The sequence below is a fragment of the Theropithecus gelada genome, chromosome 8 (assembly GCF_003255815.1).
Source record: "Theropithecus gelada isolate Dixy chromosome 8, Tgel_1.0, whole genome shotgun sequence".
NCBI lineage: Eukaryota > Metazoa > Chordata > Mammalia > Primates > Cercopithecidae > Theropithecus > Theropithecus gelada.
The window spans coordinates 101,464,324-101,481,113 of record NC_037676.1 but is presented as its reverse complement, the minus strand read 5'-3'; the positions used below and the strand labels follow the sequence as shown (position 1 = coordinate 101,481,113).

The following is a 16,790-nucleotide window of genomic DNA, read 5'->3' as shown; positions in this document are numbered from 1 at the left end:
CAAATCAAAACCACAATGAGATACCATCTCACACCAGTTAGAATGGCAATCATTAAAAAGTCAGGAAACAACAGGTGCTGGAGAGGATGTGGAGAAATAGGAACACTTTTACACTGTTGGTGGGATTGTAAACTAGTTCAACCATTATGGAAAACAGTATGGCGATTCCTCAAGGATCTAGAACCAGCCATCCCATTACTGGGTATATACCCAAAGGATTATAAATCATGCTGCTATAAAGACACATGCACACGTATGTTTATTGCAGCACTATTCACAATAGCAAAGACTTGGAATCAACCCAAATGTCCATCAGTGACAGACTGGATTAAGAAAATGTGGCATATATACAGCATGGAATACTATGCAGCCATAAAAAAGGATGAGTTTGTGTCCTTTGCAGGGACATGGATGCAGCTAGAAACCATCATTCTTAGCAAACTATCACAAGAACACAAAACCAAACACCACATGTTCTCACTCATAGGTGGGAACTGAACAATGAGATCACTTGGACTCGAGAAGGGGAACATCACACACCGGGGCCTATCATGGGGAGGGGGGAGGGGGGAGGGATTGCATTGGGAGTTATACCTGATGTAAATGACAAGTTGATGGGTGCAGCACACCAACATGGCACAAGTACACATTAGTAACAAACCTGCACGTTATGCACATGTACCCTAGAACTCAAAGTATAATAATAAAAAAAAAGAAAAAAAGAAAAACCTGGATACCATTACTTTGAATAAGCCTACTTATTTAGTCAAGCCTAGAATACATAAAAAGTGCTTTAAAAATTGCTTAATTCATATCCTTAGTTGCTAACTCATTCCATTGCAAAAAAGCAGATTTCAATTTTGTTTAAGGTCCTTTTTTCTTTCAGTAAAATTTGCAAACAGTAAAATATAAAAATATTAACTGTAGACTTTTATGAATCTTGACAAATACTCATACCTGTGTTATAACCCACACCCCAACAAGATACTGAAATCACCATCTCCCCAGAAAATTCCCTGTGTTCTTTCCAATCAATCCTTCCTCCTTCATCCTCCCAAAGGCAATTTAGACTTTTTTCCACTACAGATTAATTTTTGCCTGTTCCAGAAATTTATATAAATAGAAACATACCATATGTTTCTGTTGTGTCCAGTTCCTTTCACTCAGGAAACACAACTGTATATATCAGTAGTTCATTACTTTTTAATGATGAGTGGTATTTTGTTGTTTAAATACACCACAATTTATTTAATCTCCAGGGTTATTTCAGTTTTTCAGGGGTTATTTTGAATAAAGCTGTTATGATCATTCTCAATGTGGTTTTAATCTGCAATTCCCTTATGTCTAGCTGTTGGGTTCTTTTTCATGTGTTTGGTGACCCTTCCTTTGTGAAATGTCTGTTCATGTCTTTTGCCCATTTTTTAATTGGTTGTCTTTTTTTCTTATTAAATTGTAGGATATTTTCATATATTCTGTATACAAGAATTTTTTCAGATGTTTTTGCATATTTTTACTCAGTCTGTTCCTCAGTTTATTTTCTTAACTGCTTTATAGAAGTTTATAAATTTATTAATAGATTATACTTATTATATTAATACATGTGATTAAAAACACACTTTTCCTTTTTCAGCATGTTAAATAAAATTCTATACAATCTTTGAGAGAAAGGTGACCCATCAATTTTATAAATGTGTGTTCACTGAAAAAAGTCAGAAAAAAAGAAATATGCAAGAGTAATAATCACAGCTAACATGCGTAAAGAACTTGCTATGTGTCAGGCACTATTCAAAGCAGCTCATATTTGTTTAACTCATTTAAGCCTCAAAATAACTCAAAGATAAGAATTAAGAATTGCCCCTTTTACAAATGAGGAAACTCAGACACAAAGACTTTCTCAGCCACAAGGCTAGGAAGCGGAGGAGCCTATATTTAAATGCAAGGAATCCAGTTCTGAGGCCCATGCTTCTAACCACTATAATACATAAACCACATGTCACCTACCACCCACATAACACCATCACAAACAATTTAGCAATAGCCCAGCCTTTTTACCTGTGCAAGCATATTTTTTGCTCACATTAATAGACTAATTCTGCATCCTCTGTTCTGTGACCTGTTTTCACTCAATATTTATCATGAAAATCCTTCTATACCAATAAATATATTCTACAACACAATTTTAATGGCTATTCTACATATTACTAACTGGTATGAGTGTAATATAATTTATATAACCTGTTTTTCATTATTGGGTACTTACATTTTTCCATTTTATCATAACTAATTATTGTTCATTTGCTTAATTATGTCTAAGGACAAACTCCTAAAAATTGACATGCTGAGTAAAAGATATTCATGCTTACAGATTTTGATGGATATAGTCAAGCTGTACAGCAGAAAAGTTGTAAGGCTCTGTCAAATTAAATTTCCACCACTGGTGTCACAACCCTAACATTCTGAATATTATATTCATTTAACAGTATACAAAAAAAGATGGTTAATTCTACATTGTTTAAATCTTTATCTACTATTAAGGCTAAAAATTGTTCAGGTTATACCCACTTACGTTGCTTTTCTTTGTGAATAGACCACCTCTCCAATTTAATCTCTTATCTATCTCCCTTTACTAAGTTGCAGTCACACTTGACTTCTGTCTTTCAGATGAACCATATCTATTTCTACATTGAGACCTGCACCAGCTATTCCCAATACTTGCAACACAATTTCCCAAAATCTTTGTATGGCTGCCATTGACTGGTCATTTAGGTTGGAGCCAAAAGTCACATCTACCTAAGAGACCTTCCCTGACCGTTTTAGACAAACAAACTCCCCAAAACACTCATTTTCTATTCCACTGGCCATAATTTTTCTTATTCACCATTATCTAAAACGCATGTATTTGTCTTAATGAAGTGTTGACTGGCTCTACCTCTTCAGAATATCAGCTCCATGAAACAGAGACAAGGTCTATTTCGATTACCACTGCATTCCCAGCATGTAGAATGATGACTGGAATTATACCATGGATCCAATAAATATTTATAAATGAGTTGCAGCATGAGTTGTAAGTCTCTGGAGGGAATGGCCTATATACTATACTTGTGCGGTATGAGCCAAAAAGTGGTGCTAGTACTACGGAACATGGAGCAGATTAAATAATGGTTAACTGATGTGTGGAAGTAAACAAACAAAATATGAAAGAAGTAAGATACCTCTACATTATCTCATCTTCTAGACAAGTTAATTTAAAACAGACAATTCATCTACTTAAAATAAGAACGTGTAACTGCTCAGGAAAAAAAGGAGATGAAGTGTATTTATACAATATATTTTATGTATGTAATTAATAACTTTCAAATATTACCTTGAGAACTCTGAATAGGAAAAGTCACTAAAATTTTAGTTTAATTTAAGTAATTAACATCACAGATTTTCACTTTGGCCAAGAATACGTTTTGCATGTATAATGTGAGCTAATAAGAGACAGAACTTGATTGTCAAAAAAGTATACAATCTAAAACCTCGTAAATCAGAAAACCAAAAAAAAAAAAAAAACTGAAATTGTTAAAGAAGCAACCAGATGTATACCAATAAATATTTACTCATGTCTACAACAGATGCAAGGTTTTCAAGATAAATGTGCCCCACAGAAAAAGAGATGGTTCTTATGGAGCTTAAAATAAAACAAGTGGGAAAGGCTATTAAATAATCACACAAAGCAGTGTAAAATCAATTCTATGAAAAGTACAATGAAAAACAAGAATGTTGTCTCCTATTTTAAAGCATATTTTACGGGGGTGTGACCTAGTCAGAAAAAGTATCCATTGGACTAGCATCTGGAGTCAATTACAGTTATTTAGGATGTAGAATAGTAAAACAATAATAGTGAACAATTTGGTAAAAGGAGAGAAAATTTTTAAAAGCAAGAAGGAGGGTACAGAGAAGAGGATGTTTCAGATGAGTCTAGATAGCCAAGCAGGGGCCAGACCATAGAGGGCATCAAAGGATATTTTAAAGCTTTTAAATTTTACCATATAAGCTGTAAGAAGCAAAGTATTCTAGCAAAGAGGTCATAATTAGATCTTCCAAAAACAAGCCAAACAAACAAACTTGGCTGCAAATGTATGAGTTAGCCAGTGTTTAAGAACACCTGTCTAAATTCTTAAAGTATCAAGAAAGGAAACACAAAGACCAAGTGGTATTCACACTCCAAGGCCTACAACACAACAGTTTTAACATGATAGGCACTAAAATTTTTTTTTAATGAATAAATGACTCACTAGTCACTTGAAACCTGAACAACGCTAAGTATTAACAGACTCTTCTAAGAAGCTGGCAGTATTTTTTAAGTCATAAGTCATAATGAAGAATACAAAGTTCTTGTCCAGAACCTGGTATTAACAGCTATTAACCAACATGCTATTAATAGTTCCAACATCAATTAATCAAAAGATATCTAGGCCAGGTGCGGTGGCTCACACCTGTAATCCCTGCACCTTGGGAGGCCAAGGCAGGTGGATCACTTGAGGTCAGGAGTTCAAGACCAGTCTGATCAACATGGGGAAACCCCATCTCCATTAAAAATACAAAAATTAGCCAGGTGTCATAGCACACACCTGTAATCACAGCTACTCAGGAGGCTGAGGTAGGAGAATCGCTTGAACCCAGGAAATGGAGGTTTGCAGTGAGCCGAGATTGTGCCACTGCACTCCAGCCTGCGTGACAGAACAAGACTCTGCCTCAAAATATAGAAAAATAAAATAAAATAAAATAAAATAAAATAAAATAAAATAAAATAAAATAAATAAAAGATGTCCAATGCAAGCGATTTTATCTCTCTAGGTCTACCGTATCATCTTCCCTAATCCTCCATTTCCACATCTATAAAATAGAAATAAGAATACCTAACCTGTTTATTTCAAAGGTCAGTTGTGAGTATCAAAAAACTTCCTGTATGCAGTGAAACTTAGTTAAGTACAAAATTCTATACAAGGGGATTATGATGCTATTAATAGCAATTTTCTTCTGCCACTAACTTAAGCACTATCTGATCTTTTGAATATGGGAACCTCCAATGATTATTTGTTCTTACATTTCAAGTTAATATATTAAAAAGAAATTAAATCATCAAACACAGTCAAGAAAAAAATTTAAAGGTAGTCATAAAAAGAAAACCTAGGCTAAATTTAATAATTACTAACCAAGCCATTTCCCTTTTAAAAAAAATACATTAACAACTTAAGAGTTCTTTTGCACTCAGAAAATACTATTGACTTTCACTCTCCCTCACAAAAATAATGAAACACAGATATATTTTTTAAAATGCTGTCACCAGAATAGAATGTTGTCACAGGATAATATTTTCCCACTGCTGCACATAGGCAAAGCCAAATACTGAGGAAAAGTCAATATAATTATTCTGACATAGATATAGGTCATGTAGAAATATTCTCCAATAACCAAAAATCAAATTTGAAGGCAACAAACTAAGAATGAGTTGTAAATGCTCATTTGGACACCACTAAACAATTTTACTAAGTTTAAGACATTAAACTAGGGAATTAAAAATGGATCATATTTGCCTATACAACTTCACACCCAACTGACCATAAAATTCCATGTGGAAAATATCAAATTTTCCAAAATCACAATCAAAGGAAACTTTCTGTTCTCACTGGACCAACACTTTCTTGCCTGTTAACATATGTCAAATGCTCTTTGTGCCCTTTCTAAAAAAAGTAAAGGGAAAAAATCTAATATAAAGATGCATACTATTTACCTGTAATTATGCTTTTTATATTCTTTTAATTCCATATACATAGGCCATGTTTTAAAAACTATAAATGTATTTATTTTTTGACTAGCTATTTATTTAAACATATTATCAAATTATAACCAAAAACATAAGGAAAAACAGAAATTGGCAGGACCATTCACATATACAAAGACTGGTCAGTCTTTCCAAGAAATTTATTTCAAATAATGCAGTGCCCCTATCATAGGAGGATCCATGTCATTAAAAAAGTCAAAAGCAATCTTGAATAACTGGAACCCTTCTGCCAGACTGTATAATGTCAATTTGTTTTCTGGCACTGCTTTTCCTACTTCTTATCATCTGGCACAGGTCTGTGAGCACTCATCACTTCCTTACTAATATGTCCTTGGTGGCATTTTTGTCCAGAATAGAGCACTTTCATCCACACTTAAAATCTGTTCAGGTAGATAGCCTTTCTCCTCAATAATTTTCTTAATGGTGCCTAGGAAACTCATCTGCTGACTAAGATGAGCTTCTTGGTAGCAGAAAGCACTTCTCCTGTTCTCTTGAAATTTTTTAAGCCAAACCTCTTTCTAAAATTATCAAACCATCATTTGCTGGCATTAAATTCTTCACCTTTAGATCCTTCATCTCCTTTTTGCTTTAAGTTGTCACATACTGACTTCACTTTTTCTCAAGTCATATTAGAGTCTCCAGTATTCCTTTCTTATAGCAATCCTCCACCCACATAAAAGCTGCATTTTCAATACAAAATAAAAAGGTATTTCACAAAAAGTGAAAAGTGTTTGTGCTAGCCGGCATAACTGAAGCAATGGTTTCACAGATTTTCTTTTACTTTTTTTTTACAATAGTCCTTGAGCTGAATTTATCTTCCTTAAAAGGACAGACAACCGAAGCTGCAGAACTCAATCTATGGTACATATCAAGCAATTCAACTTTGTTTTATAGTGTCATGGCTTTTTTCTGCTTCTTGGAACCACTTCCAGAATCACTTTGTGTGGGTCCTGTGGTGTTATTCAAGGTTTACAGGAGTGGGCACGGTGGCTTATGCCTGTAATCCCAGCACTTTGGGAGGCCGAGGTGGGCAGATCACTTGAGGTCAGGAGTTCAAGATCAGCCTAGTCAACATGGTGAAACCTCATCCCTACTAAAAATACAAAAATTAGCTGGGTGTGGTGGTGCACGCGCCTGTAATCCCAGCTACTCGGAAGGTTGAGGAACAAGAATCACTTCAGCCCAGGAGGCAGAGGCTGCAGTGAGTCCAGATCATGCCACTGTATTCCAGCCTGGGCAACAGACCGAGACTTTGTCTCAAAAAAAAACAAAAGGTTTATAGTATTTTACAGTATTGCCCAATGACAAATACGTTAGAACTGTGACAGATCACTTTTTATTGCAATACACATACTGGAGAGAAGAACTGCTCACATGGAGATGCTCACCATCACACAGCATTTTAAGCAGATACAACACAAAAGCTCACCGCAGTAGCAACAAAAGGTGGCTACAGAATTATTACAGTAGTACACTATGTAATACTATAGTTAACTTTATGCAGTTATGATTTAATACTGCATCTTTATCTTTGTTTACACTTCTCTCAGCTCTGAATGGTGCCATGTGTGGTTCCTAAGCATTTGTGTGCATAAGATTTAACAAATTTTACCTTTTTGGTTTTGGGGTTTGAAACAGACAGGGTCTCGCTTTGTCATTCAGGCTGGAGTGCAGTGGCATGATCATGGCTTACTGCAGCCTAAACATCCCGAGTGCAAGTGACCCTCTCACCTCAGCCTCCTAAGTAGCTGAGACTACAGGCACATGCCACCATGCCTGGTTACCTTTTTATTTTTCTAGAAATGGAGTCTGGAACTCTTGGGCTCAAAGAATCCTCCCACCTTGGCCTCCCAAAGTGCTGGAATTGGAGGTGTGAGCCACCACTCCTGGCCAAATTTTAACTTTTTATAATAAATTTGTGTATATTGCATGGTAGTAAATAATATACTAAAATCTACATAAATTGTATGCATTTGTAACATATCTAACTTTTTCTTCATTTTATTGATATTTCTAGGCTAAATGGTTCATCTGCAAATTTTTTCAAATTGTTACAAATCTCAAAAAAAAATTTCCAATATAGTTATTGAAAGAAATTGAACCCACACAGTTCAAGCCCATGTTATTCAAGCTGTACATGTTAAAATACCTGATGAGAAATCAAGTTTTTAGAAAAGCTTGCATTAAGTCCTGAATTATCAAATGCACCCTACAACATCATTCAACAATAACTGAAGAATGTTTTCAGAGCTAGTAAATAAAAAATATATTTAATTTATTCAACAGGTTTTTTCACTTATCTGCAGGAATCTATATTTCAATTCCTATCACTGTTTGCTCTACTCCTAATTCGATGGTTTTCAGTTCAAACATGAATCATTAAGAAAAAGTAAAAATGCTGCATTCACTGCAACATAAAAAATAATAATAAATAGAAAAATGTTAAGTAATCTGAAAGTATTATGCTATCAAGAACTATTCAAACACCTCCTTTCAAGGCTCAGTACAGCAAAAAGGATGATTTTATGATTCAATTTTAAAAGACAATCTACATGAAGCAATTTTTCTCCCCTTAAAATTCCCTTAATTAAGATAATGTTTATTCTCTATTGCCATGAGGGGAAATAACTTGCCTATTTTGTTTATTAATGCATCTCCAGCCAGGACCCTGCAATGTGGTCCCACACAGTGGAAGAAAATACTTGCAAATCATATATCTGATAAGGGATTAATTTACAGAACATATAAAGAACTTCTACAACTCAAGGGAAAAAAAACTAATTAAAAAATGAGCAAAGGACTTGAATAGGTATTTCCCCAAACATATACAAATGACCAATAAGCACATGAAAAGATGGTCAATGTCCCTAATCATTAGGAAAATGCAAATTAAAACCACAACGAGATATCACCTCATATTTGTTAGGATAGCTATTATCAAAAAAACAGAAAACAGTAAGTAGTGATGAAAATATGGAGAAATTGGAACCTTTCTGCATCACTGTTGCAGGTGTAAAGTCGTGTGGAAATCAGTATGGCAGCTCTCAAAAACTTAAACACAAAATTACCATATGATACAGCAATTCCACTTCTAGGTATATACTCAAAATAACTGAAAGCAGAGACTCAAACAGATATTTGTACATGCATGTTCACAGCAGCATCATTCACAACAGCTAACGGGTGAGAGGAATTTGTGAATGGATGAATGGATAAACAAAATGTAGCATATACATAACATGAATACATAAAATTCCGTCTTACAAATGAATGAATAAGGAAGGAAATTCTGACACATGCTGCGACATGGATTAATCTTGAAAACATTATGCTAAGTGAAATAAGTCAGACACAAATGACAAACATTGAATGATTCCATTTAAGTGAGGCACCTAGAATAGTCAAATTTATAGACAAAGTTGAATGGTAGCACTATTGCACAACAATGTAAATGTACTTAATGCTACCAAATTTTACATTTAAAAATAGTTACTTTTTGAAATAGTAATAATTGTTTTAAGCAAAATGGTACAGTTGATCAAGCCTTGAATCAAGAAAGAGAGGAACAAATTGAGGCAATGATATTAATTAACTTTGTGCTCTTAGGCAAGAAATCTGACCTCTCTGGGACTCAGTTTTCCCATCTTTGAAATGAGAAGATTGTAACAGATGTTAATGTTTCTTTTTTGTTCAAAAAATTCCATAAAAGCGCATCTTAGATGCCAGAACCAAAGCTGAAAAATAAGTCTAACACCAATCAGGTGGAGATAAGAGAATTAACATTCCATTTAAGTCTTAGTAGTTTTAAGGCATTTAGTTAAAAGGAACGTTAATCACAAAAGCAGACTGATGAACACAGGTTTGGAAGGAAGATCTATCTCCAGGTTCATTAAAAACACCCACGTATAGCTTCTTGAGGCCTCAAACTGTGGCATTATTAAGAACAGGGCAGTTGAACAAACATCATTTTAAGTCCTGGAAGGTTACTTATTCTGTTGATAATAAGTATTACTGGCAATTTTTTTTAGACTTGAAGGCCCCAGGATCCATTAAAACTAAAAGAATTTATCCTGGTGTCATTCTGAGCTGGGACAAATGATGCCTTCAGTTTCAGTTCCAGAGAGGCAAAAGGACCAGTATCTGCCTCACCTGTCCTTCACACACCAGCCACATCAATACCATCAGTCTACCGGCACCAAGTTCCATAACTTCTAATTAACACTGAACTCAAAGATTTCACAGAAGCATTTTCCCCCCACAAATGATCTGTTCAATAACTTTGCTAGTTAAAACCAACATTTGGCACTGTGCTAAGTAAAAACTGGAAACTTAGAAGTCCCTCAATCTTAAAAAGAAATAGTGTTTTCACACATTTCTCTGAGAATGAAAATGCCTCACGATATATATAATAATTATATCAGAGAAGAAACATTCTTAGGCAGAAATCCAAGTATAAACTTCTCATAAAAGCAAACTTTGATTAAATAAAAGAAACAAATTTAGAGCTGCACAATAATGGTTGGCCCAGAAAGTACCTAACATCCTCGAATAAAATGTTCAAACAGTAGATAGATGACTATAAACCAAAAGTATGTCATAAAGACTCAGTAACGGGGATAATGTCTAAGATTCCACCTAGTGCTAATATCCACAATTTTAAGATCAGAATTACAATAATATCTACATGCTATTAACTAATACTAGCAGAGTTCAACTTTATTAGCTAGCCTGTCGATCCTTGCAAATTTACTTTAACTATAGGCAAGAAGCATACTGGGCCTAAAAAACTGATTAACAAAAGATTATATATGTCCCCTTCACTCCATCAAGTAATAAAACAATCAAAGATGTTCAAATCAGACAATCCTCCACGAAAATCTTGTGAGGCTAGTGTGTGACTTTGGACAACTTATTTAACCTCTCTGAAATTTAGAAAGAGTTTATAAGAGAGAATATCATCTTATCTCAAAGGACTGTCATGAAAACTTTGTTAAACTAGGTACCTAGGACTGTATAAAATAATACAGTATGCTCTTTCAGATTATATCCATTCCTCGATAGCCTGCTTAAAAATTACCCCTCCATGTTTTCCATGACTTTCTAAGCCAACATACTATTTCTATACTCCAAACTTCCAAATATATTGCATATATTTCTCTACTAATAAAATCACACGTTTGAACCCTCAATTATAGGACAAAGTGAATTTGAGACTATATTTTAGTTAGACTTTAACAAACACGAAAATGAAGAAATGGGACTAATGAATATTTGATTAACTGGTTTAACTATTTTTAAGTGTTCATATTAAAACATTTAGATATCATTGCTCATGGACAAGTCTAAGGTAGAGTAACTTTCCAAATTCTTCTCTCACTGTATTCAGTGACAGACACATGGACATCTGTCTCATCCATTAATGTCCAATTCTAACAGGACCTCATCTCATCAGCTACCTCTGACCTCCCAGGGAAATTGTCTGCTTTCTTTAAACTTATAGGACATACTGCTTAAGCAGTATTTTATTGAATTCAAACTGCACTAAAACCAATCAACATCTCAATTTATTAAGGTTTGTCTTTATTTTCAAGTTAGAGTTACTAAAGATTTTTTTTACATTTATTATGAAAATTTCAAGAAACTATTTCAAATCAATATACTTCTAAAAAGCATAGCAAAAATACCACTGAAATAACATAGAAGTAATCTTAACTACAAAAAAACAAAACACATCCAAAAAATATTGGCATTCTGTGATCTCATGCTTCCAGTATTTAATTGGAATATTATTTCTAGATGTCTGCAGGCATATTTTAAGTAACATTTGACAGTATTCACAATAACCTCTTTGTATCCTTCAACCAAGCCTTACTTATTTAAATATTGATTTTATATGAAGGCTATAATCATTTTGAAAAATGTGGACTTTTTTAAAGAAATAAGAATTTTCTATAGTAAATTGCACTGCTTGCCATAAAACTATTTCAGTCCTAGAAATGATAAATTAATCAGCACATAACTGAGATAATACTTTTCACAAATACCTATGAAAATTGATATCACCATATCAACTGTGACATATCCCAGTTTATTTCTTAATAAATCAGAATATAAAACTTGGCTCAAATGCAACATACCATATATGCCAGTAAAAAGTTAAATCTATATATAACATAATAAATGACATGTGAGAGGTATGGAGGAGTAAGGACAAAATGAAATTTATCATAGAAATTAAGAATTAATAATGGTTTCATTTTATAGAGGAATTGATACTAAGACTTAACTACAACTTTTAAAAAATTTTTCTGTTATCAGCAGGTAAAGTTTCTTGAAAATATGAGCAATTATTTTATAATTTCATTTTAAAAGTTACATATTATTAAAGAAACAAATTTTTAGCAACTGAAGTATTTTAGATAAGAAATTAATGCTAATTTTCTAAAGGTTATGTCATTTTTAGTAAAAAACTAATAGAAAAACTATCCTGCAAAAATAAGCTTACTGATTAGAATGAGAACGCAAAAGATATTCTAAATCACATTTTAAATTGGAAAAATGGTTCACTAAAAATTAATTTCATATATTTAAACATTATTTTATATATTTAAACAATATATTAAAAAGCATTCCTTTAAACTAAAAATTTATAACTGGTAACTACTGGCTTTCTTTCTGTAAATCTCTTTGAATTGAAGGAAATGTGACCTCCAAATATAGCACTCACTTCTGAATGAAAATGGTAAGGGCTACAATCAATTTCTTACAAAATATAGCTACTAGACATGTAAATACATTCTAACTCTATGTATTGGGTATACTTTTGTCAGTGGTTATGTATATGAAATTATTATTTAATAGATACATACTTTGGTCTTGAATATTAATTTATAACTTTTTAAAATCTTTATACCCCTCTCTTGAAAAAAAGGCACTTGGTCTTACACTTCCTATTATAATCTGAAGTAGTATTTTACATACATCCAACATGAATTAACAGTTATTACCCTAATAACAGTTATTGCTATCACAAAAGACACTATGAACTAACAGATTTCAGACACTTAAAAAAGATTTTTAGTGTCTCAGTAAAAGTACAAGTTTAGATATTTTTTTCTAAAGTTTTGTATAAAACTAACATAGGCATAAGACAGAAACATTTGGGCGTTTTTTTCCCTCCTAATAAATGGAAATTAACATAAATCACATTTTAACACATTTTAACATGTAAGACTTACCAGTACGTGGGGAGTTTCAGAAGTTTACCATAAAGAGCGGTGCTGAAAGAGGGAATAATTGGTACAGGTAAGCAGTAAGATCCACTGCAATCCAAAGATGTCAGTCCTGCCTGGAAACCAAATATCTAAAACAAAAAGAAAAGATCCAAGTGTTCAGACAAAGTTTTAATAAGTACAGGATGAAATACGTCAGTTTGAATTTGCTTTACAACAGCTGCATACTAAGTATGTTCCAAAGCCTTTTTCCACTTCCCAATCAACATTTTCTTCTATACAATTTGACAGTAGCTCAAAATTAACAAATTTAAATATACAGTATTTATTTCACACCCCGAAAGATCACTGCATTTTTGACAAATTTTTTTAAGTTTCACATTTTACTTCTATACATACTCCTCCTGTACTGTTTAATTATCTGCTAAAATATACATTTTTCCATAAATATAAACCACTGACTGCATTTTCTACACTGTAAGCTATAAATTTTATAAATTAATTTTAATATTTTATGACTAAAATAACATTAACTACAAGAAAAACTGTTTAAAAATGTATTTTGTCTTCAACTTGTATAATGTACACACAAAAAGGATATCGAAAAATATTCTAAAATGTTATTTCTTTCCACTTTCTTTTGTGAAAATAATTGTGAGATTGAGGTTTTAAATCCCAGGAAATTTGGTATATGGCATAAATTACTCTTCATATGTACAAGCATGTTTATGCTTAAAGCAAGCAGATCATACTACAAAATTTTATAAGCAACCCCTGAAATTCCTGGGTACTATATTTGTCATAATAGAAAGAAAAAACATAACATCACATGTTACATGAAATACTGCAGAGAACTGATGATATTTCTGCATCAATTATTTCTAAAACAACAAAAGATAAATACCTCAGAGTGGAAAAACACACATGGATACAAAACAAAGGGTTACTGTTTTCCAGTAAATGTAAAAGTAGCTTAACCTCAACATTTGTCTTTAGTTATTATTTTTTATCCCTTGGGTTTATAATGCACTGACTTCCATATCTCTAGAATTAATTTATATCAACTGTGAAGTTCTATAACAAAATATGTTTAAAATTTCTTCATAACTGATTTTCAAAATACTATTTAATGAGCATAAAATAATTATCAATTTCTTTAACAGTACTAACCTACTTCCAAATAATTTCAAAAAGCTACTATACTCCTAACATTCATCAAATTGACAATATCAAATTATTTCTTACACACTCGGTTTAAGTGAAGAAAACAACATTTTAGAAATAAAACATTTTTTAAAATTACATTTTCAAGGAAAACTGCATTGCAAAGAACCTACTTATGTAATTACTATCAAGGAAAATAAAAGTGATGCACCCATCAATACCTGTAACCTGGTATTAACCAATAAACAACAAGTACAGAATTGAGAAAGAGATTTGTTTCTAATACTGAAATGATTACTGAAAATCATAACTTCAAATTAAGATATTTCACATTCATTCTTTTTTAAGACCTGTTCTGAGCAACAACGTATGCAAAGTACTCTGCTGGTTTCTGTACAATTTCAGGATTTCTTATTTCCACATAAAGGCCCAATATTCAAAGGATTCTGGAATTTACAGTTATTAATATAACAATACAAAACACATTTTTAAAACAATGTCCAACTGCCAAATATTTTGAGTTATGAATAAAGACAATATTTTATCACCTATGCTCAACTAAGAACTCTCTCAAAGCCACTGTCGAATTTTCCATTAAATGCCTCGACAGTATAATCAGACACTATCTACCAACTGTACTCAGAAGGAAATTGGGTGTAGAGGAGATCCCCTGCTGGCTGTCTGCAGAAATGCAAAGGGCTTTGGGAAAATTGCATACTATTCTGACATTTTTTTTAAAGCCTTTATTATATTTTTGTGTTGTCTAGAGATGCTTCTAAGAAAACACTGAAGCAAGTGAAATTACAATAAAAAAGGACCTACTGGACAAAGAAGTTACCTTCTAAATATTGCCAAGTTATTATGAATCATATTTTGCTTTCTCTATTATCCACCAAATCAACAAGAACAATTTAAAAATAAAATTTTAAGCTCTCTCTTTTAAACTATAGCAATCAGATGCACAGATTTACAAAACCTATATAACCTAATAATTTGTCAACATCCCTTGACCAAGACGATAAATACTTAATCTGGAAAAAGAAGAACCAGCAGTGTAAACTGAAGTTGCTTTCATGAAGGATAGTTCACATATTCAAAAACTGGTTTGGTAAATGTTGTAAACTAATAGTCTGGAGCAATAAAAATGTATGAAACAGTAAGTATAACTACCAATAGAAATGTTAGCCAAAGGAAGTTGTAAAGTTGAATAAGAGGACTTATACATCTCCTTAAATAAAAAGTTAAACATGTATTGATACCTGTTTTTAAAAATCCCAATTAATAGGCCGGGCGCAGTGGCTCAAGCCTGTAATCCCAGCACTTTGGGAGGCTGAGACAGGTGGATCACGAGGTCAGGAGATCGAGACCATCCTGGCTAACACGGTGAAACCCCGTCTCTACTAAAAAATACAAAAAACTAGCCGGGCGAGGTGGCGGGCGCCTGTAGTCCCAGCTACTTGGGAGGCTAAAACAGGAGAATGGCGTAAACCTGGGAGGCGGAGCTTGCAGTAAGCTGAGATCAGGCCACTGCACTCCAGCCTGGGCGACAGAGCAAGACTCCGTCTCAAAAGAAAAAAAAAAAATCCCAATTAGTAAATAAAAACAAATACATCATCAAGATTTTAACATTTTACAACAAATGTTCTTGAATTAACATCTCAAATAGAAGAAATGGATTTAAAAACATTATAAGGCAACTTATTTCTGTAAGATTTTGCCAAAAATTATCATAAATTAAAATTTGCTATTTTAAAAAGACAAAAGTATAAAAAGCACATGCTAACTATAAATGACAACAAAAACATTATAATTATGACATACAATAAATAATTTTTGTTACTGCCATTATAAAACACATGGTATAATAGTATAATCAGCATTATAAAGATTTGTCCCTTCACTAAAGGGACAAGTAAAACATTTCTTTCATTCAAAAGTTGGTATGTATGCAATAATACACTGAAACACATGAAAACTGAAGAAAGAATAATAATTACAGTTGTACAGCATAATAATGAACATCTAACAAAGAAAAACTCTTCAGGGGAAAAGAATGAAATCAAATTCAACCACAGAATTTTAGAGCTCAAACTGCTTAGAGATTATTTAACTCAATCATCTCCTTTTACATGCGGGAAAAATGAAGTCCAAAAGGATTAGGGACATCTTTGAAATCATATATTGCAGTAACAAGTATATGATGCTTCATGTGATGTAGCTCATCTATTAACTCACAATTTCAGCCGACTTTCCTTCCGCCCTCCATTTCCTCCTTCTCTTCACCTAAAAAGAAATGGCTGATTCTCTATTTATTCTCAAAGAAAAATAATCTTTCTCACCACCACCTTCCCCCTTCAATCATCAGTAAAGCTACATTTCTCTCCCTTCATCAGCAAATACCTTGAATGAATAGCTCAGAGCAGTGGTCACCAACCTTTTCAGCACCAGGGAATGGTTTCGTGGAAGACAATTTTTCCATGAACGAAGGTTGGGGGGATAGTTTCAGAATAAAATGTTCCACCTCAGATCATCAGCCATTAGATTCTCATAAGGAGTGTGCAACC

The 16,790-nt window shown here is 33.0% G+C and overlaps 1 protein-coding gene across 1 annotated transcript in view; it reads right to left on the bottom strand.

Annotated features, from left to right (window-relative positions):
• Nucleotides 1-16,790, bottom strand: part of VPS13B (vacuolar protein sorting 13 homolog B) — an 858,817-nt gene that overhangs the window by 715,631 nt on the left and 126,396 nt on the right. Inside the window, exon 15 of the mRNA XM_025394335.1 lies at nucleotides 13,069-13,193. Coding sequence (XP_025250120.1) covers nucleotides 13,069-13,193 — 125 coding nt within the window. The remainder of the gene's footprint in view (nucleotides 1-13,068; nucleotides 13,194-16,790) is intronic.